Source organism: Dicentrarchus labrax, unplaced genomic scaffold, assembly GCF_905237075.1.
Source record: "Dicentrarchus labrax unplaced genomic scaffold, dlabrax2021, whole genome shotgun sequence".
Taxonomy (NCBI): domain Eukaryota; kingdom Metazoa; phylum Chordata; class Actinopteri; family Moronidae; genus Dicentrarchus; species Dicentrarchus labrax.
The window spans coordinates 24602509-24626066 of record NW_026136720.1 but is presented as its reverse complement, the minus strand read 5'-3'; the positions used below and the strand labels follow the sequence as shown (position 1 = coordinate 24626066).

Here is a 23558-nt window from a genome sequence, read left to right as displayed (position 1 = left end):
AGCTGTTTGCGCCCCCTACTGTTCAGAGTAGTCAGCAGTCTGTATAAAACTGACCAGTCAATAAAATCTGTTTTTTTTAAAGTTTTTCAAACATTATGAATCACTGGAATGAGAAGTTCTTGAGCATACGGTCATAAATCTGCACTGAAAATATGAGAGTGATCGGTCCATTAGTATGTGAGACTAGCTGTGGACAGACACCCACACACACACGCTACCAAAAACATATCCATAATAAACTGGAATTCTCTTTTAAAAGGAGAAACAGCACTCACATCAAACACCTTCTCGATGTACAGCTCATCGTTAACACGGTCTCGGAGGATGTCCTGGTTCTGCCGTACGAAGGTGATGTAAGTGTCGGCCAGATCCATCCCTGGTTTCTGCAGGAGAGGGGACACAGACAGTCCTGAAGACAACTCCAAGAGGGAAGAGACTGAATATGGAGAACAATGTCACATATTCACTGCAAGTAGTTTGTTGAAGCTGGCGTTGAAGATGTGAACATGGTTGGTATTCATGGGGCACAATTCACTCCATCCATGCTGTTCATAAGCTAATATTACACTACAGTATAGCCAGTTGGAAGACAGCCTGCTGGCTGTACATGATGACCTCTGCACACATACAGAACAACAGTGAAGCTGGAAATTTAGCAGCAGAGTTTTTCATTACAGTGAGATGGAACAGACCCCCAAAAAATAATGTCAACAGGAAAGAAATACAACAATGCATAGAAAGCTGAAGTCCTGACATCTCTTCCATTAGCTTGGGCCTCTGTTCCACTAGTCTCTCAATAAGGGTTCTTTCATCTATTTTCCGGAAGAGAGACGTATTCCTATCCTAGTTTCCAGATCTCTGAATTGCTGCCCATATCACATAGACCTGAGCTTTGTAGGCGGAATTAAAGATCAAATCCACACCATCTGTGACGGTCACTGATGGGGGGACCATTGATGATGACGACAGCAGCCTTTCCTCAGGTTAGAAAATCTGATAATATTGCTGTAAAATAATTTTTTGAACTGTAACTCATTTATTACATGCATTTGTTATGCTGTATGTTATCTTATGTGTTTTGTATTTATTGATATTAATATATTGAAGTTTATTTCAAACAGTTAATATTTTGTCCGACCGTTATTTACAGTTCAGGCATTGTTTAGGCACCGTTACCTTTTTAAAACAAACCAACCCTACTTAATTTGATTCCAACGCGGAAGTTATATAAAAATCAACCCCCCTTACAAAATAAACAAAGAAATTAGCTATAGAGACCAAAACTGTGTTTTTTTTACGAGGCTGTATGTTTATTTTTGCTGTAAAGTTGTGCAGCAAGGAGATTTAAGTTGCAGCTTCACATCAGCAGCACTCTGCTTTTGATTTCCATCTGTACCACACACCAAAAATGCTGTAGGAAGCAATGACGGCACATTAGAGGGGATCAGCTGATCCAGGGAGTGAATGAAAAAAATTAAGGTGTGTTGATGTTGATGAAGAAATCATACAGTATCCTTATGTAACCATGAGCGTCAATCTACAATGACACACAACAGATCAACAGATTCTTCAGCCCAAAAATTCATCAGCCTGGGACAAAACCAGAAAACATGCAAGAAGTTTTGTAGTTAGTTTATTTTTTGTCGGTTGATTGAAGTTGGGCAGACACTGCACATTTATTTATTTTTTGGTCATTTATTGCCTTTTTTAATTGATAGTGACAGCTGAAGATAGACAGGAAAGGGGGGTAGAGAGAGAGGATAACACATAGCAAAGGCTGCAGCAAGGACTCCGTACATGGTCGCCAGCTCTACCAGGTGAGCTAACTGGGCGCCCAGACACTGCACGTTTTGAATTAATTTATTTGATCAACTGATAAATCGACCACAGTCAATCTATTGTCAAAAGAACATTTTTGGCATTCTTGTTAAGATTTTAGTCAGAGACTTACATACGTCAGTTTGCTTAAAATTTAGCGGTTGTCGGATGACTGAAGTGCGTCTTGAAGCTTGCCAAGATGGATTATCGCGTCATCTCGTGGTTTTCTGAGCTTAGCCTAACATCTCCCCTCTCTCCATGATGGATGGCTTTTTCATCTCACTTTTCCAACACTTTAGTCTTCGGATGTCAGATGACACACCTACCATACAAACTACTTCATTTTGAACATAACCCGTCGTTCCAAAGCACTGGTGTGGGCACTGATTTCACTGTAAAAACACATACCTCGAGGGAACACATTTAGTAAATTACAGGGTGTAAATGACAAAATTACGATAAACAAAATACATATATTTAGCACATAATCAATAATGTGATTTATTAAAAGCATTTTCCTTACAGAGACCTTCCAGACTTTCTGTTAAGGATAACACACAATCATTCCAACAACACAGGGAACACCTGCTGCTTCCTGGGTGAAAAGAGGAAAAATAATAATCTACCTTCTCCGTGTTGGTAGTAACAAGAAGCTGACGAAGCTGTTACACCGGAGGAAACATTAACTGCTGTGGAAGCCAGCAGTTTGTTTGGCGGGGAGAGGCCACAGAAAGAAGAAGTGGGTAAAGCCCTTTTCATTCACACTCCCTGTTGTCAGGGGAGATTACAACTGTAATGCTTATTGTAATTGCTTTGACATCTTTCACACCCGTTTTCTGTGAGCCGGCATGCGTCAGCCCCGGGGGATTGTTGTTCTGCTACAGCGCTGCTGAGCATGGCACATCAGGTCCCCCATGGAAAAACAAGGAAATGGAGCCTCAAGAAGCCCAGAAACCTTTTGGCTTCACTTAAAGGCAAAAGGCAGGTTGGAGACTGATTATAAATTTGGGATTACGACCTTTTGCTCATCAAAAAAAAAAAAAAAAAAAAAACGAAAGAAACAAAAACTGTCACATGCTAATGTTGGAGGAAAAAATAACTGCCTTTTGACTTTCAACTCCATGGTTTAATGTCACCTCCATCACAGACAACATCAAGTTCCTAAATTTGAGTTTGTGATTTGACAAGCAAAGAGGCGGCTGTGGGAAAGTGTACCAGCCAGGTAGTTAACAGGCAGCTCCTGCTCTCAGTGCTGTTTCACCACAACAGATGTGACATCTTGTGATGGATTTAGCACAAAGGTACTAAGGTTGTTAAGGTTAACCACAGAATACATTTTTGGACTTCGAAAATACTGGCAGGTGCTCTAATTCACTGTCACCTTGACTATGCCTGTTGTGCTTAATATGATGGCATTCCAAAAGCAATCAAAAATAAACTTCAGACTTCACAGAACAAGCTATCAGACTGGGTAAAAACTGCAGTAAAAAAGTGGTGTGGGAACAGGTTAGGTTATTATCTCACAAACTGTTGAGAAGAGAGAGAACAGTAGATGGTGAAACCTCTCTGATAGTTGAAAGTCAAATGTTTTCTGATAAAAACAGTCCCAGTAGCTGTTTCACAGGCGTCAAACAGCGAGAGACAGACTGAGATCAGTCAGAGACGCTCAGCTGTAATTCAGACAGACCGCTGGACAGATACCAGGGGTTAAAGTGGGGTCACATGGCTGCAAGGGATCTGGTGTGTGTGTGTGTGTGTGTGTGTGTGTGTGTGTGTGTGTGTGTGTGTGTGTGTGAAAAGGAGAGGTAGTGTGAGAGAGGAGGGGTCCGGCCCAGTGATTGACAGGCCTGTCAGAATACCCATAATCCTCTGGAGTGAGTGGAGAAGTGAGAGTCTGGCAGATCGAGGATCGCTGTTGAATGACGATTAGAAATCTTGACGACAATGAACCACGTGTGTCTTACTGGGTGTGTTACAGTACTTCATGTTGTCATGTCATGTTGTCTCTGATTTGTTCCAGCAGACACTTCCAGGTCATGTTCACATTAATGCTGACACATTTCAATGCACGTCAGAAGTTTTCTGCCCACACCTACTGTGTTTCAATTATTTGCAGAAAGTTTTCCAACCACACTGAAACAGAAGTCTGCAGCAACATTGCAAACAGCATTAGCAATGATGAAGGATAGTCTGATAGACTGGTTTTATCTTGTTACACGTGTTATACACACTCTCACATGTTCAACTATCACATATGGGCATAATGTTCGGGTGTCCATACACTGGTATTGTTGCCAGGTAGTGTGCTGAGTGTCAAAACAGAATGACTAAGATCAACTAGCGAAAAATCTGTACTACAACATTCACGACTGCGTGTGTGTGTCACTGACAACATATTACTTGCCTTGTTGTCACTTGAGACATCAATTCTCCCCCTTCCATCCCCTTAAGGCTTAGGCTCAATCATTTACCTCTCTTTTCTCTCGTTCTGACGAGGGGACAAAGCAGCATGACAGATCGGAGACGCAGGCACAGTTCCAGCCACCAAGATTAAGACTTTAACACGAGAGGAAATAAAGACAGAAAGAAAAAAACACATACAAGCCGCTCAGAGCTCTTGTCACGCTCTGCCTTCTCTGCCTGTTTTGTCTCCTTCACTGTTTCTTCACTTGTAGCCAAACACCACTAATCCCCTCTGCGCCGGGATAATGGCCGCCTGGTTGCTCGTCAACATTTGACAAAAATGTTGACGAAAAAAAAATTGAGACTGTAAAATTAAGTGGTGTTCCTGTTCGCATACAGATGGGGGGGGGGGGGTGGTTTGAAGTGAGGGGATGAGTGGTAATGAGTGGTTATGGGGGGGTAATTACACACCGGTACACTGCCTCGGTTCCTGCCCTGGATTCATTTCATTTCTACCAGGTGCACGTTGTGTGTGTACAAATATGTGTGTTTGCACATCACAGCAGAAAGTCCCACTATAATTTAAAATAACTGTTTATGATTCTAAAATCAGGGGAGAACACATCCGTTCTCTGTCCATCATCAGTCAATGTTCGTTAACTGCTGATGCATCGATAAAAACTCAAAGTGCTGCAACAGATGAAGGATTTGGTTTATTCTTGTGTCCATCAGCAGTCCAAAGTGATTGTTCATATCGCAACCAACAGTCTAAAAAGATAATAATTTTGAATCATTACAAATTAATAAAAACAGATGATGGTCATATCTGAGAAACAGAAACTAGATACTGTTTGGTATTTTCGGACGATTAAATTATAAGGCAAATGTTAATTTTCTGTTCACCGATGAATTAATGAATTATTCAGTTGTTTATATGAAATGCAATCAGAAATAATGGTATTATGTCCTTGCAATTCAGACACTGAATGGCCATAAGCACAGGAGTCGAGGGCTGTGAGGTGGAGAGATAGTAAACGCTACAAATGACAACCAACGTTGATTGGACTATGATATTCAATTTTTTTAAGTATAGTTTTTGGTGCTTTTATTGCCTTTATGATAGTGACAGCTGAAGACAGACAGGAAAGGGGGGCAGAGAGAGGGGATGACACGCAGCAAAGGGCCGCAGGTCGGATTTGAAACCCTGGGCCGCTGCAGCAAGGACTCAGCCTCGGTACATCGGTCGCCAGCTCTACCCACTGAGCTAACCGGGCGCCCAAAATTGTTTATTTTTTAGTTATAAAACAAAATAATAATTTACTATTATTATTATCATCATCATTATCACTTTTTTCTAAGACGACGATGCCCTATGGGCCTCTACTGGCCAGCTGCCACTAGTTACAGAGCTACTAAAGTGCACATTGAGTTAATGCGTTGCTTAATACAGCTGCTAAACGGTTTTCATGGAACAGTTTGTTGGGAGCATTTTATGACTTTAGTTTATAAAAGTCCCGAGGCAGACTTTAAATAGGAACATTGTGATTACACGTTGAACATCTTTAACCCAGACCTCCAGAAAACCCCTGACAGGAGTTAGTTGATTACATTTTTAAATATTCCTTGGAGCTTCGAGCCCCACGTACATTTGAAGTGTCCCTGCAGGACTCTGCTGTGTTTAAGATGGTGAAGAGCCAGTGATTATGATCACTCATCCAATGTTTGTGTTCCTGCTTTGCCAGTCTGCATATGTTTGTTATGAGCATGTGTGGCTGTCAGTCACTGGTATCTTGGCTCTACAGGCGTGAGCACGTCGGACCTGCTGAACACGTGTGAGACAGTGAGAGAAACACACGCTGAATGACTCCAACGCTTTACAGTATCAGTACTGTAGTATTGCAGTACTTCACTACAAGTAAAGGTCCTGTTCTGAAAATTTTACTCAAGTCAAAGTAAAGAAAGTATTACAGTACCATCTGTGTTTGATCCAGGTTTGTCTGAGAAAAAGCCAAATGCAATTTATTTGCTATTAAAAATAAAATGTTATGAGAATTTACATTCGACACATTCAATATATTTATAGTATTACATCATGTGGGTAAAAACTTGATCAAGAAAGAAGCTTTCAACCAACTACTGGCATAGATCAATTAGGCCTAGCTTATATTTATGGCTATGGTGACAATAGTGATAAATGCTACATACTGAGATAGGAATCATTTGGAATCATTATATTAAATATGTACCTGAGTAATAGGTACAATCTAAACCACAGTGCTGACAGCTCTCCACTGATGTTTTAGTGAGTTAACATTATAGTTTTACAAGCTGATAAACTGCTGCTCAGCTTTTAACGCTTCAGAAATCTAATAAGTGTGGGAAGTTTAACATATTGATGTGATTTGAAGGATTCAGACTGTTGTTTACTACCTGCCCTTAGTTGTCTGTCGGACTGCTAATTACAGTGTACAGAGCTGCAAAATAATGTACACGTTTGTATTAACACTAACTGGTTTATTGATGCACAGACTCACTTTGTTGGACTTTTTAAGCACCTTGCTTTACAAATATGGAAGCAGTAGAGATTGGCGATCATTGGCTGAGAGTACTGACAGCAGCTCTTGATGCACATTCACCGACAGCCAGCAGTTTCACTTTGTAGTTTGGCTAAACCACAAAATGAATGTTAATTGACCAAAGCTGATAAAATCTAAAAATAATGATGAATAATGAGGAGCCTGCAATATAATTCTGGCCTTAATACAACAAGGCACAGGAAGGTTGCAGTGATGGGAAATGTTATGTTTTAAGGGGATCATTATTGCAGTAATGTGCTCTGGATCAAACTTTGGAAGATGCAACTAAGAATCCAAAGTTAAATTACACCTATTAAAAAGTAAAATTAAAGTAAAAGGGCAGCCATGAACATCTGAATATGTTGAATGTCAAATGTAAAACTTTAAAACTCTTAAATAACCAGTTTCAGTTGTCAGATAAATGTAAATACAGAGAAAGAAAAGGAGAAAGTCTCCAAAATGTTAACAAATGAGGGTAAAAGCATCACGTTTTCGTGACAAGGTGTGGGGGTGGAGTCGTCCAGCGAGGCAGCTCAGAGGTCCCACCCCCCCGCTCTTCATCCCACCTGGAAAAGAGGCTTACGTGTGTCAGGTTCCCTCCACACAAAAGACCAAAAGGCCAAGGTAGCGGTTACATTATAATTTCAGGGGAGGAGGCAGCTGAGGAGGAAGTCTGGACGGGAACTAGAGAACATGATGGGATAGGTGGGATGTACCGCGGCGGGGCAGAGGATTAAGGAGGTTAGGTGATATTGTTGTGCCGTTCTTTATCTCAGCTGCTCAATGACTCAGTTTAGGATGTTCCCACATCTGTGTATCAGGTGTGTTTGGATCAAATGCAACGTATAAAATCCAAAATACAGAACGCAGTAATTGTATATGAACCATTAAAACGGTGCAATATGTAAGAAGTGGCCACCTGTCAAATTCAGGGGGCAGAGTAACCTATAATTACTGCTAATTGTAGCTGCTGGTAGCTAGTTAGCTCAGTAAGCCGTGCAGCTAGCAGTCTTATTAGCTGTATACCTACTGTACTGTGTGTCTATGAGCTGACTGGGAGCTTGGAGCACCGGGGAAATGTTGGTGTTTACACAGTTAGCACAGGAGTTTTGCACGAACAGGAGGAGGTTTGGAGGCCTGAGGCGGGAGGGACCAAGTGAGGAACGCTGTAGGCTTGGAGGATCTCAGAGGTCTCATTTGAATTAATTTAGTCTTTTTAATACGGTGCAACAACGGGTGAAAGTTACTTATTTGACCTTTGTTGTCACGGTTACAGTAACAACCACTTGGTTAAGGTTAGGGAACGCTGTGGGGATGTTGCCAACTGTGTCAGTTGGAAATGGAAAATGAACAGCAGCTTCAATGTTACACCGTGTCCACACAGGAGGTGGAGCATGAACATTAGCAGAGCAGCAGCTTCAGTGCTAATCACTGAAGTTATACATGTAAAATGGAAAAATACAGTCTTAGCGAGCCATTAAGTTATCAGTGTAGACAGCTGTACTGATTAGTACTCGTTCGGAAAATGTTTTTTTTAGGTGAACGTACTGTACTGAATCACTTCCTGAAACGATCTGATCTCAGAAAGTTCGGTTGAGCTCTCAGCCAGTTGCGAGCGAACGTGCAGGGATACACTGACTCATTCAGATGGATCCTCACTCACTGAACGTATTACACATAGTGAACATGAGCCCTGAGTGATACACCGTCGCTGAGTCGCTCCAGCCCACCTATCTCCCTCTCCTGTTGTGAAAATATACATACATATATATGCTGTACACAATAGGACTTGAGCTTTTAGTTTGCAAACAGAATGTTTCTCCAGCTGAACTTCACAGGCGGAGCTGTGGTCAAGCAATGAATAATTCAGGGAGTTAATCTTTTTAATGAATGACTGCTAGTCGTGCCCATCACTAGTATTGATTAAAATATGATCTGTCAGACGCTTGTGAGACGGATGAAACTCAGCTGAAACGCTTCCATAATAACATATTAAGGCTTGTGAACACCACTGTCTCTAACCACAACCATGTCCTTAACAGTGAATACAAATTGTTACCATCAAACAAGGTTAGACTAAAGTGTTCTTTTGCTGCACCAGTTAATCCTAAAATTGAATATGCAGCTTAATCCCAGATCAAATGCATGTTGAAGGGCATGTTTAATACTGTCTTCTGTATTTATAACGTCATGTCAAATGTATGCATCTTGTGTTTCTTCTTCCTAATTTTAGTTTTTTCTGTAATGTTACAAATGGTTGTGATTTGCTGTGACTTCATCTGACAATAAAGTAGTCGCATCATCATCATCATCATCATCATCCTGTGTAGACAAGCAGCTAGGCAACTGGCAGAGACTTCAGGAAGTTACTGGTCCCAGCAAAGTAACAGTTCGGCACACAACCCCTTGTAAAACAGCAAACTTATTGACACTATTTTTAATGTCTTCATTCCGCCAGGCATGGCTGGCAAAGGCACTGTGACATTGCGTCTACGACATTGATTTGGTCCGTCTGGCTAACTCCACCATGAGTGTTACAGAAATGGAGCCTTTTGCCCGCCGTATTTTATTGATTTAGACGTTATTCCTTGATTTATGTGCTTCTACCATGGGTAAGTAGGCTACCTAGTTAAATTGTTTCCTTTTTGTCTGTTTCGATGATCAGGCGTCTGCACAGGGTTTTTTATTTTGAAAAGTGACCATATTCTTGATGCTGTTTCTGTGTCTGGTTTCTGTCAAAAAAAGGACTGCTGCGTACTCTCTGTGTAGCAGAGCGGAAAACCACCTCTGAAACGCATTGTGATGCTTCTGGTGGAATCACAGGCAATGTTTAGAACGGCTGCTCTCAGCTCTGGCAGACGTGTCGCAGCCGGAAACAGTAAGGATATTGGATACATAATAATTTGGCCAAAGAAGGTGGCTGAAAGGGAAATGGGTGAGTCCATTGCTGAGTGTATTTGGCTGAGACACAGTCATTACATTACTTAAATTAAATAATGTAAACAATAAAGAAATTATAAATGAATCAATAAAATGAAATTAAAAAAAACTAATTAAATAATAGAAATGATCTACTGAGAGCATCAGAATTATTCAATATCCACCTTTTTTTTTTATCACATCCAATAGGAAATTTATTTTCATTATAGTGGACAAAAACACTTAATTACAACCTACTACTAGTAAGACAAATCACTTTCTTTTTATGTATTAATTTTCATTTTGGGTGAAATTATCCTCAGTGTTTTGTTCTGTTTGGATTGAAGCCTAGGAGGTTTGGAAAAAAAATATTTTATATCTTTAATCCCAGTGGATGCTTTTAAAAACTGCCAGAATTCATATTAAAGAGATGGAAAATGTAAAACGTGCAAAAATCACGAATCACAGAGGAATTGTACTTTGTTAATTTTTAGCTGTTAATCACTTTGGAGAATGAGGGGTCACCTTATCTTTGTGAGATCTAATTCTGGAGATTAAACCTCTTTCTTCTTCACACCTTGAACGCCGCCAAACGTTAACGCCTCATCACATCGACACTTTAACTCTTGTGTCATACACATCGTCGTCTCCTCCTCCCGCTTGTTCGCCGCAGCCTCTGATCTTTGCCATGCCGTCACCGTTCATTAACCGCTCGACACCCGAACGGTGCCACCGCCCACAAACCGACACTTCAGCAAAACACATCTCCAAGGACAAGAGTGCAATTAATTAGGCTTGTTGAGTGATCTTTAACTGTGGAGCTGCAGATGGAATAAAACCCCTCTTTATGTTTCACATGTTTAGAACCGTATGATGACAAACTTAAAAAAAAAACCAACAAGCACATGACTGAGGCTGAATGCAAACATCGGCTGCTTTGCATTTCTAGGCTGCGTTATTTTCCACCCGACACTTCAACTGTCTGAATGTGGATGGAAACACAAATATGGACACTGATTGTGATGGACAGGGTGAATAATAAAACAGCAGGCAAATCGACTGACTCACAGGGACTTCCACATATTTGGCAGCTGCTTTCACCTTTCAGGGGGAGGCAGGAGGAGGAGGGGGCAGGAGAAGGAGGAGAAGGAGGAGAAGAAGAAGAAGAATGACACTGACGTTCAGCTGGGAAGATCTGGTTTCCAGCAAATAACAGGTTGCCTCTGTGAGCAGTGAAAGAAACAGCTCGGCGCTCTCTGTTTTCACGAACAAAAACATGGCTACTTACTGTGAAAGAGAGGATTGAAGAGAAGAATGTCCCTTCATCGTATCTCGAGAGCTTGGAGAGGACGCAGTCTAAAACAGCAGCAAACTGCAGACAGAGGGGGAAGACACATTAACAATTTACTGCCTTCATTCTTAGTTTTAAGAAACCTTTTATCCTTTTCAAAAAGTCTGTATATTGGTTTTCTTTCTTTTTTTTGTGCCAGCGCTGTTAGAATATTTAAACTTGTTTAAATAATTTTCCCCAAAAAGTGTCTACTGTCTTGAGTCTAGTGCAACAATCCATCATTCAGTCTTCTTTTAAGATACAGTACAAGAAATGTATATAGTACAAGTACAAGAAAATTGTGCCTGTTTTATTAGGAACAGACTGAAATATTCTCATTGCACTGGCAAGTGAAAATACATCATATGTTTTAAATGGAAATAAAAAGTCATAAAACCATCATATTAACAAACAAGATCAAATCTTAAATGAATGAAAAATAATACATAAAAAAAAACATCCTTAAAAAAATTCTAACAATAAACAACAATAATAAAATAAAGAAAAACATCAAATAAAAATGTTTTCAAAGATTATTTTTCTCAAAGAAGAAAAGGGGAAAACAAAGCATAAATAAATTATCCCCAAAAATAAATACAAGGAGATAAATAAATGTAAAATATACAATTAGAATTAAAAAGTGTTAAATCCATTCAAAAATTCTATAATGGTTACTAAAATTTTGAATAAGGCTTGCCCCCACTACCCCCCGAAATATTAAAGCATTTAAAAGAAAAAAAACAAATAATAATTAATAATAAAGAAAGCTTGAGAGTAAGCAGCCAGTGAGAGGATTTTATGGGAGGATAAAAGGAGATTTACCTTTGAGACGAGGGAGGAAATCATGTCTTTAAACGCCTCGTCAATCAGAACATCGATTTTGGAGTGGTACTGTTGCTGTGGGAGGGGAGGGGGAGGGGGGAATGGAGGTGCGGGAAACATGGAGGGGGGGCAGAAAGCAATATTTTATTATTTTCAGAAAACTGATGGGACACAAAGGCCAAAACTGACTCCTCGCCTCCCTGACACAAAACAACAGTATTGTTTGTGATTTAAAAGACAGAAATAAAAACCTACACTCAGTGTGAACATCGAGTCTTCACTCTAACACACACACACACACAAACACACACACACACACAAACACATACACCCCTCCCAACACGGCGAGGCGTGAAAAATCTTCCCAGCCGTGTAACGCCGCTGAGTTAAGCAGCTAGTACGACCATTATGTGGCTGACTGACATTCCCGTCCGCGCTGGAAAAGCGAAGGAATCTGAAGGATACTTTTTGTGCGTCTCCCTACAATTAGAGCAGCCTTGTATTTCTCTAAAGCACCGGTCCAGCTGCGAGGACCAAAGGCTCACACAAGATTCAATTAATCCGCCATTTCATGTCTCGTTTGGCCCCCCCTAAAAACATATTCATGGCACCTTTTCCCTTGAAGGAAGGAGAAAAAAAAAGGCTGGGGCTGAGCGCTGAATGGCAGCAGCAGCAGGGGAGTTCATCTCTTGGCGACAATGCCCTTTCACTGGCCGTCTAAAGAACACCCAAATTAAAAATTTCAATCAACAAAGCACACGGATCGCTGACAAATTGCGGGTCCAGGGAGGTCACCGCCGCCAGCCCTAATTGTGTTTTTTTTCCCCTCCCCAAGTCCGCAAAATGGCAGTTCTCTTTCAGCACGCCGAATCTTTTTGGCAAATCTTGAGAGCTTTTCTTTTTTTCTCTTCTTACCTCAATTAACATTGCTGATTTTGCCTTCTTTATTTCTAAAAAGGCAGCCATAAAAAGCATAGAGGAGGAGAAGAAATTGTTTGGTCTTTGCCATGTGTGCGCCAAAAAACTGAAAAGAACAATTATTGCTTTTAAAAACATTTATCTGGTCGTTGAGCTGCCGCCACCGCTGCTACTTCAGTTCTGTGAGATGTTTTAGATTCTGAACTGGGTCACGTTTTCAACATGACCCCCCCAACACTATTTAAATGACCTCAGCAACAAAAGGACAGCAGACTGATTAGCATTTTCATTGATTTCAGCTGATCACCGAGTTTAATGGGGACCCAGAAAAGCAGAATTCATTCCTCCAGTGAAGAGTTTCTTGTCTGGATTAAACTGTCAAGTACAGATTCTACACAGGCTGTCTGCTCGCTTGTCAGTTGAACTCCCCACGTATGCACACATTAAAATCTGGATGCCGTTTTCTCCAAAAAAGAGAGGTAAAAGGGAAGAGTGGCAGTTGCTGAAGCTTCAGGCATGGCCAAGTGCTTTGCTGCAGACGGAAGCACTTGAAGACTTGTGGCAGAAAACTGACCACACCAAAGGTTTGGATCAAGTTCAGACTGACATCTTTTCAAGACCCTTCAGACTGCTGGTCAGGGGTCAGAGGTAAGGAGGCCTCATTTAGAGCACCTACTGGCAAGTGAACATTAATGCCAACCAACTGAACCACATTCAGTGAAAATCAAGATCACATAGAAAGAACAATTTCCACATAGTGGATCAATAAAGTATAAAAAAAATCTTTTTTAAATCTGGTGAAAGGCATATAGCATATTTTTAAATTGAGGCTGTGATTTGTTGTAGAAGTTCAAACCTCATTGTACATCAGTAGCCTGTTGCACCAACAATTTAAATGTAACTGTGGCTTAGTGTGTGTGGGTGTTATAAAGCTATATTGTAGTAAGAACAGGTTGCACCAGACGAGTTAATGCTGAGTTAAGAACCAAAAGATTGTAAATGTAATAAATGATAGCCAAAATCAAATGAAACCAGGTAATTAAAAACAAAAAGCAAAACAAAAACATTCACATGGTTTTCACCACATGCTGATGATATGATGCTTTACAGAAGTGACGCTCATTCAGGTCCTGCGGAGGCCCAGCACTGCAAATTTTCCATTTTTGCTGCTTTATCCACACCTGATTAGCTGGATCAGGTGTGTTCAGTTAATCATTGAAACTATTCAACTTCAACTTTTACATAGTTTCTAAGGAAACTAAAATGACTCATTGACTTGCTGAAGGCTCCTTGTGTGTTTAATTGATGGTTTGGGATCAGTAAGCTTTCAAAGGAAGGAAACTTTTTCTTTAGGTGGAGCTTGTGTGAAGAAGTGTTAGAGGGAAAAAGGTGATAAGGTGATGGAGGGACTTACCCATTGTTTGTCAATCTGCAAATCAAACAATGATGTGCAGGACACATGGACATGAGGGACATGGAGGACATGAGACAAGGAAAAGAGGGCAAACATGGTCAACCAATCAAATTTTAAAAACAAATCAGTGCCATTAAAAAACATTTTAATGTATTAAAGGAAGAGAGACCTAAAGAAATACAACTACTTATCTTTTCCTAGAAATGATTTGTCCATGAAATATCTTTGATAATCTCTCCACTAATTTAGTTTTAAAGTTGAAGTAGTGTAGTAGTAGGCTGTAGTTTATACAACTTTTTTTTCCATTTCCATCATAGTTTTGACCTTGAATCAAACATTTCTTCTTAAAAGTCATTTCATCTAACACAAGACACATTTTATTGAGACACTGATTTAGAAAGAGTAATTGTCAGAATTTGCAACACTTGGACACACTCTTGGATATAAAACCAAACATTACTGGGTTATTCGGTCTCTGTGGGTCCTGATGTATCTCCGCTTGTTGGCTGAAAAAAATTTATGTAAAAACCAGCAGAAAGTTGTAAAAGCTTTTCTTCTTTTGAAAACTTTTGACTCCTTTGGAGAACGATTTGAACAAAACCACGTCTTCAATTAAACACTCTTAACATTTAATCATCAAGGTTATATTCAGATAGAGTTTTTGGGCTGAATGAAGTTCATCCTGACAAGCTGAATGAAACATTTAATATGATACAATGTCAAATGGAGGTTTGTTGTGTTTGGAAACTCAGAAGGACATTAAATCAGTTTGGCATTTTGTATCAGTGGACAGATACAAAATGCTCAAAACTCACTTATTTATTGCCTTGTCAATTCAAGGTGTTTAACCTGTAATTATATCACTAACGGCAATTGGTTCTCTACAGTCAGTTTTAGTTGTTGGGTCATGTAGATATCTGATCTATGTATCATTAGCAAGGGGAAAAGTCATTGGTGTAGATATTGAAGAACAGTAGAATGAGGCTGTATCAGTGTTCATTTTGACAGCAAATTCTGATTTAGTCTTAGTCTTTTGAATAACACACCATTTAGTTTTAGTCATATTTTAGTCATCTGAAATCTTTTAGTCTTAGTCTAGTTTTAGTCGACTTAATATCATAAGAGTTTTAGTCTTAGTCTAGTCTTAAGTCTTTTAGTCTTAGTCTAGTTTTAGTAGACCAAATATTAGCAGATTTTAGTCGACTAAATCACGGTGGTTTATCTGATAAAATAACCTTATGCTAACCTTCGCATGTATTTCTGGATGAGTCGTCTGTAAATGTCACTTCAAGTTGGTGGTGTTTTTCCAAGCAATTTTTGCTCCACACGGTTCACAGACGGTCTTGTTGTCCTTGTTGTCATATGTGAAGTGTGACCAGATGTCAATTCTTCATTTTCGTCCTAGACCTAGCTCTGACATTTCTGTTGTTCATGAGACATGCCATTGCCCTCGGACCCGGTGCACTGCAAAACGTTAGCGTGTTGCTAACGAGTGAAGTCAACTGAAATCAGCCAAAGCTGTGTAACTAAGACTGTGCAACTAAACACAACTAAATATAATGTAAACAACCCAACTTTTGGGAAAACGTCCTCGAAACTGTGCAAAGTTCTGCAAACTCGTTTAGCTGTTACGCCTGCATTTGCCGCGGCTTTTTAAAATGGCTCTGCTGCTTCTGCATAGATCAACCTACCCTCAAAGATTCACTCTGATTGGATTTCTTCCCAACTTGTCCCACAAGAAGAGTAGTTCTGATTGGATCTCTTCTCCATTCGTCCCTCCCTAACATTTTCGTCTCATTTATATTTGCTGACTTAAGTGTCAGTTATATTTCATCACAGTCTTCGTCATCATATCTGACTTTCAATTTAGTTTTTATTTAGTTTTCGTCCGTGAAAAAGGTTCGTTGACGAATATTTTTCGTCATAGTCTTCATCAACAAAATTAACACTGGGCTGTATCATGTTGGAATATCTGTGCTTGAGAAGCCAGGCACCAAATTTTCATTTAACTGATGGAGCCAATGCTATCTTAATTTGGCAACATTTCAGCATTACAAAGAACGTCTAGAAAAGTGGGCAGCACTTTATTGATTATATGAAAAATCTGAGCATTGAAAGTAGCCTACCTTTTTACGGCCTGTGCATACACTGACCTCATTCCCCTCTATTTCCGTTTTTGCTCCTTTTTACTATTTCGTCTCTTTTGTGTATAAAATTGGGTTAAAATGTTGAACAACATATGTCAACATAACACTAGAAACTCTCTGTATGTTTATATAAAGCTGGTCTATAGAGTGTTTCTCTGCAAGCAGATATTCTGTCAGTGTGAATAAATGGACAGACAGTGTTTTTTAGCGGTGGAAGCTGGAAAAGAGAGGAAGCTGAAGGTTAAGAGAACAGTGAGCTTAGCTCTCTGTCAAGACTGCCGGCAGCCAAGGGTTTCGCTCTCAGCGACGCCAAGGCTGCCGCCTCACATAGGCTTCACGGTCATCCATTTAACAGCTCATGTCGAGCATTTGGCCGTTTCAAGTGAACACAAATACACCTGAACTCCCAATCTGCTGGATGTTTGGAGGGAAACAGTCACGTTTTAGAGGCTGATCTGACCTGACCTGTTCAGTATGAGGCTGAAAATAAAAGACGACTCAGGGTTTTAGAAGCTCACTACAACAACTCTCTGATGGTGAAATGTGAGATGCAAACTGGAGAATACTAACATCCATCCATTTTAAGTGATTTAGTCAAGACTCATTTTTCAAGAAAAGAATTCTGGCAATGTTGAGATGATTTATCTTGTTCCAAGTTCAGTTTCTAGTCTTGTTATAGATTATTTCAGAAATTTTAGAAATTAGTTATAGTGTTCTGAAACTAGACGGGATACTGCCAGGATCAGGGCCTAGTCACAACAGCAACATTTCAGACCGAAATCTGTTGATTTCAATGGAATTGCTGAAATTAAAGGGTAAAGTAAATCTATCTCACTTTTGGTGAACTTGGACATGAGAATTTGCTCACTTAACTAACTGAACAATCCCTTGCAGCCCCACTTTCCTTCAAAGAAGCAATTGCAGATAAACATACTCTGCCAACCTCTGTCATCTTTCTGCTCCCATAGTTTCGGGTTATTAAGTGCTTACATATACACTATGCACTTTACAAACTACACAAATACTTTGAACACATTCAGAAGATGTGTCTGGGGGATATAAAACAGATACACTCAGTATCATGATCATGCGCACAACAGTGTTTTCATTGCATTCCCAGAACCTAAAACTGTAATTGTAGTGGGAAAATGCACCCTGGGAGTATGTTTGGTGAGCATTAGCAGTTGTCAAGAGTGGATAAAGCTATGTAAAGACCTCCAAACATGTGTTGGTATGCAAATGGTTAAATGTGAGGTAAACTGTCACTTTGTATGCGAGGTAGGTAGGTATTATTTACTATTATCAAGAAATAAAAATGTAAATAATTATAAAATAACTTAAATGTGTTACATTATAAATGATAAACAATCTCATATTGGGAGATTTCAAAAGTTTAAAAAATGGGTTGTTATTGAAGATTTTGGGCACACACATCGACACATCAGATCGGACTTCACACATAAACATCTCAGCTGGAGATGACGACTAACATCGGTGATTCCTTTTCTTTTTGGGTACAACTTCCAGATCAAGTCAAATAGGAATATAACGGATCACTGATGTCAGGCAGTGTAATCAGTCTGTTAGTTCGTGACTGTTAGCTTACCTCCTCACCGGTGTCCAGCACGCAGAGTTTGGAGCACTGCTTCTTGGCGTCCATCAGCACGTTGAACATAGTGCAGACTGACAGTGGCACCCGGAAGTCTGTTGACTTACTTGCTTTCTGCATTTTGGCATCAAATGCAGATTTTGTTCTGTGGGAGAAAACACAAAAGGGTTTTCTGATTGTTGCCCAAAATGAGTTGAATTTTACAGAAACAATTTAACAAATAGGATTATTTCTAGAACTCATAGACCATCATGCTTCACAAAAGAAGGCTAGAGAGTTTGTTGAGCTTCGCAGTCTTCAAGTTAGAAATGAGTTTGCTCATTTGTATTGGTTGAGGTCATAAACCAGCTGCCCGAAAATCTAACTCAGAAGCTAGCTACTGAAGGTTGGTATCTGTGTGTATTTATTAGCTTGTATTCTATCTTCATAGCATTAAAAAAAGTGGCTCATGTTGGCAGGTGTGTGGTACAAAAATAAAGACAAAGAGCCAAACGATCCAGACATATGTGAATCCAGTGGTCCTGATCCAGCTGTGGCTACCTCTCAGTCTGACCTTTTGACGCAGGCCTCCATCATGTCGCTGGCCATCAGTTTGAGTCTCTGCTCCAGATGTTTGGCGAACTCAGGCTCAGGCCAATGGAGGTCCAGAACGAACATCTGCAGAGCGTCCAGCTTCCAGAACAAATCCTCCGATGTGGCTGAGCCATTACTGCGGGGAGGATGGAGAGGGTTATTAACTGAACAGCACTAACTTTGACATGGACTTGTTGAGTTTTCCAACATGGCTGAAGGATCCTCTATGATGGTTATTACTCTACTCTACTGAAGAGGGCATTTTTAATTACTGCAATTTTTTAAAACTACTTTTACTTTCCCAAAGCGTTTCACTCAAGTAAATGTGGTATATTTTAAAAAAGAATTCAGAAAGCACTTCAGTAGTTTAGTTGCACGTCTGCTAACTCAAACTAATTTTAAACAACTTCAATCTGAACATTTTTGTTTTTATGTTTTGGACTTATATATATATTTATTTTTGGAATGGTCCTGGTCCTGTTTGAGCTGTTACGCAGGCAGCCATTGTTTCCAGTTAATTTCGACGAAAATCAACTTGCAGAACCTTAAACAATGTGGCAGAGAAATGAATCCATCCCAGATGAATGTTTTGATGTCTAAATAATGTGATCGTTGGATGGGGATACAGCTGTGAGCAGAGGCCATTTCAGAAAACTCTTTGTGTTGATGCGTTCAAGAGCACTCCAACACCTGAGGCTGCAAAGTTAGCTATTTAAAAGAAACATTTGGACATGCTTTGTTTTTATATGAGTCTGTAATTTCTAACTAATATCCTTGAAAGTTTTTTGGAAAGAAGCATGTAATTTGGTAGAGCTAAGTATATCATTATCAGTAAAATGCTGACCCATATATTTAAGTCTAACAACTTCAGTGTAAGAACAACCAAATTCACTTCATAATTTAATTTTAGGTTTTTTTTTAATTTCAAGGGCTGATTTTCTGATAAAATAGGTCATAAACACATCTTTAGCTGAATATCAAACCCAGGATATCAAACTGTCATGTAACGCACAAATCACGACCGTGATGGATTATTATTCTGCTGCAAATTGATTTCCAAAGAAGAAAGGAAGAAAATAAATCAAAGAGCTAAAGGGCTGATTTAAAAACTGACCAGAAAAAAAGGCAGAATATTCTTGATTTATCTTTAATGTGCACAAACGTGCTGATTCACTGGTGTGATCTTCTCTTTGCTGCTATTTCGTACAACCAGTGGCGAAAGAAACTATTAACAGAGGATGAGTCTATTCAGGTTCTAGTGAGCTTCTTCAACAGGTCTTGGTAGCTTTGGTGCAGAGCTGTGTGGTTTCACTCAGTAAACACAGCACCAGGCTGAAACAGAGACAGATGGACGTCTCCCCGCCTTCTCCCCTGCGCACAGGTTACACAGCAACACATGGCAACGCTTGCCGCCACCGACATCCAAGTGTACAGCGCCCGGCTAGAATGACAGCCACAGGAGGATGGAGGAGGGGGTAGGAGGGTGATTGGGGGGGGGGTTAAAACAAGCGCCACTCACTCCCTCACTTTTCTCACTTCGCCTTTAAAAGACTGTTACCTTAACAAGTGGCGCACAGGAATAAACGCTTTGGGCTGAGTCCGTGGTGCAATTAAACGCTCGGTGGCTATCCCCCTCATGTCTAATTAGCGGTGCTCTTCTCTGAGCACGCTCCGCCCCGCTCCCCGGGGAACGGGACGATCCCACTCGCCCGTCTGTGCTCGCTAATGAAGTGCCAGCTTTTTTTCTCTCTTTTTTCATTGGATCGAGAAGGGCCAAGTGAAGTGAGGTAGAGGAACAGAGTGGTCTGTGTTGTGGGAAAGGCTGGGGGAGTCAGAATGAGGAGCCTTTTTAAGAAACACAGCCTCAATCAGCCTCCTGGTCGAGCGTTGGTGGCCCCGACATGGCCACCAACCCTGCCAGTTCTGCTGCAGACTCACTTGCTCTAAAACAGACATGAAAACATAGAAATTTTTCTAAAAACAGACTGAGCAGGTGAATACAGATCATACCTTTGGTTGCCCACTGATCACACAGCTGAAGATATATGGATAGGCAACAACAACTGCAAATAACAAATCGATTCATCTCGATTATTTGGGGGTTTTGAACAATTAATCATTCAGTCTATAAAATAGTGATGTTCTATCATAAGTGTCCCAAAGTGTCTTAAAATGTCTTGTTTTGTCCGAACAACAGTCCAAAACCCAAAGTTTACAACTGAACAAAAAAAAGAAAAGTAGCTAAATTTGGCATATTGCCTGTTTTATGCTCAGACACAAAATTATTTTCAGAGGAATCACTACTGGAAAGAATTGGGTGTTTTTCCCCAAATACTCCTAGATAACATCAGCCACTAACTCAGATGAAGCTATTTTAAAACATATTGCTTGTAAATGTTTAATAATGTATTATTAACAATTATTAACAAGGTTATATTACATGTTTATACTGTACTATCTTACACATAGACTACACTGTAACTTCTCATAGACCGGCACCTACCAAACCCTAATTAGTCAGTACAGTAATCACAACTCATTTGCTTGTGGTCATTGCATAATGTGCACACCGCTCAACTGTTGAAACTGTTTACAGCTTAGCGTGAATAGACAGATGTGACATCTCCATTGTTTATGTTTCTCAGATGAAGCTATTCTGTGCATACAGTTTATGGATGTCGTGACAACTCTTTCTTTTTTCTCCAGCCATGGCCACAACAGCTGATGTTTTCTGGGAAAGTGCAACGATGCTTGTGAGATCGTCTGGCTTCCCAAATGCTAAGAAATTTGGGAAGAACAACCTTTTGCGCAGATATAGAAGCAAGGTTGAGGCAGTTGAGGTAACTATGTGAGGTTCCCTTATCAGTCATAACTTCTTTTGGGACCTCTACTTGGACAGTATCTCTACCGTTGTCCCATTCTGAGCTCATGTTGTCTGAGCTAGCCTTATCATTCTAATGCTCCAGTTCTGCCTTAAGATTATCTGATTCATAAATAGCAAAAAATCCAACTCCTCATCATCAGAAGCCTCAGGTACATCTTTATTTGCAAAGTCAAATCGAAACCCTCCAACATTAAAGAAAGTATTGCTCTGTTCTCTTTCAACCTAATAAATCTTTTATAGAGAAAAACATTAGGACATTTTTTTATTTTACATTTTGACACCAGAATATGTAAAAGACAAATAGTTTGAGGAATACCAGGCAGCTTAATGCTTAAGTTAATGAAATGAATGAATTAGATGGGGTCTTATATTGACCTGGTTCGCTAAAGACCCATGCTCCCTTATGGCTAGCATGTTAGCTCACCAGTTACACAGTTCAGCAACTAGCCATGTGAGCATTTACTATGTCGTCAAGCCTCTAGAACCACATGTCACAAAGAAACAGGTTTTTCTTGTGGTACTTTCTGGTATGAAGAGGCCTGCACCATCTTGTGTTTAGCTGCTTCATGTAGCACTGGCTTCTTTCTGATTTACATTTTGTCAAATGAATGAATCAACGTGCATTCAGTCTAGCCCTTAAACAAATATCAGAATGGTTGTTCATTTTTGGCTGATTGACTAAATGGCTAATTGTTTTAAAATAAACCAACCATCATTACCTCCAGTTTTTAGCTTAATTAGTTGGATTTAAAACAGTTTCCTCATCACCTTTAAGTCACTCTGAGGCCCAAGATAAATGGAACCACATATTCTGCTTAAAAATAATTTTTAGATATGTTAAATGGCTTACTGTCAGATCTTTTTCTTGTTTGGTGCTGGAGTCCCGGGATGTGTGATACATGAGAAGCTAGATGGTTCTTGTTTTTTGTTTGTGAGCCACAGTTTACAACGATGAAGATCCTTCAAAGTTATTTTTTTAGTGCATCATTTTTAATTCTACACACCAATCAATAATACGTTAAAACCTGGTAGAGTCAAGGAGTACAAAATGTTGTTAAACAGTGATAACCGAAAATAATGATAACTGATTTTCTATTTTTTTGTTTTGTATATTTTTTCAGGTGGACATTTTGGAGGGAAAATGAGCAGGTGGGTTTTATTGGATATAGCTTTCATACATGTGAAAGCAAAGAAATTGCTCAACTTACAAGATGTCAGGTAGATTTATTCCTTGCAAGCTGCAATAGAAAATTGAGGTGTTGTGTTATTACACTGATATTGCAACAACAATGCAACATGCACACTGCACAGCACAAGGATTCGTGACACACGGCACATCACAAAATCTTCACCAATGAGTCTCTGAGGAACGAGCGCATGCAGGCGGCGCCCCGCTGACAAAAGAGCCACAGTGTCACTGAAACAATTTGAAACCACAAAGCTCCCTCTCATGCCGAGCCTGGCTCATTCAGACGAGAATAATGCTACATGCTCTTCAGTTTACTCCCAGAGACCAGGACTCAACTGAAGTTTTTGTCGATTTCATTAAAGTACTTTTACAATAGAACATTAAAACTTGAGCGGGGCTTCATGCGGGGGAGTAAAAAGGCATCAGTGGAGTTCTGACTTGAGAAGTTTCCTGATATAATAATTAATTTTACTGACAGACTTTCTGACTAACAAGCAGACTGATGAACAGAAACGTGACTGCAGAGCATTCAGTGCAGACAGAAGACAGGACTGGCTAGAAGTCTTTACCCATACCCAGCCCATGAAAACCCAAAGGCCAGACCTGAACTGTTCCTGGTCTCCCATGCACACCGTTTTGTTCACTTTAAACCACGATTAGGGTCTGACTACAAACCTTTGGTCTTTTTAAAAATTTAACTTGAATATGTGTGTCTGAGTAGGCCAGCTCTACTTTAGTTCACTATTGAAGTTTTTATCTATGGTAGCTCTGGGAATGGCAATGCTGTCAGCCCGTTGGTTCAACATTTTCAACTACTGGATGCATTTCCATGAGATCTCAGACATTTATGGTCCCAAATTGAGTTGGTGATCCCTTAAGTCTTCCACCAGAATCATAGATTACCTCTAAAACAAATGACTTAATTCCTATGAGCATCCTGTAAGCATTAGCAATAG

The 23558-nt window shown here is 39.9% G+C and overlaps 1 protein-coding gene across 8 annotated transcripts in view; it reads right to left on the bottom strand.

The window, feature by feature from the left end:
* cadps2 (Ca++-dependent secretion activator 2) overlaps window positions 1-23558 on the bottom strand; it is a 200163-nt gene that overhangs the window by 12381 nt on the left and 164224 nt on the right. For 2 of the 8 annotated variants that reach the window (XM_051382487.1, XM_051382493.1), the window contains 7 exons: window positions 18510-18665; window positions 17954-18101; window positions 14201-14215; window positions 11869-11943; window positions 11005-11088; window positions 10785-10817; window positions 276-383 (listed from right to left, as the gene is read on the bottom strand). In XM_051382487.1, the coding sequence (XP_051238447.1) occupies window positions 276-383; window positions 10785-10817; window positions 11005-11088; window positions 11869-11943; window positions 14201-14215; window positions 17954-18101; window positions 18510-18665 (619 nt within the window). Of the gene's footprint in view, window positions 1-275; window positions 384-10784; window positions 10818-11004; window positions 11089-11868; window positions 11944-14200; window positions 14216-17953; window positions 18102-18509; window positions 18666-22621; window positions 22652-23558 lie in introns of all 8 variants that reach the window. The other 6 variants (XM_051382489.1, XM_051382494.1, XM_051382485.1 and 3 more) reach the window with 5 other exon arrangements.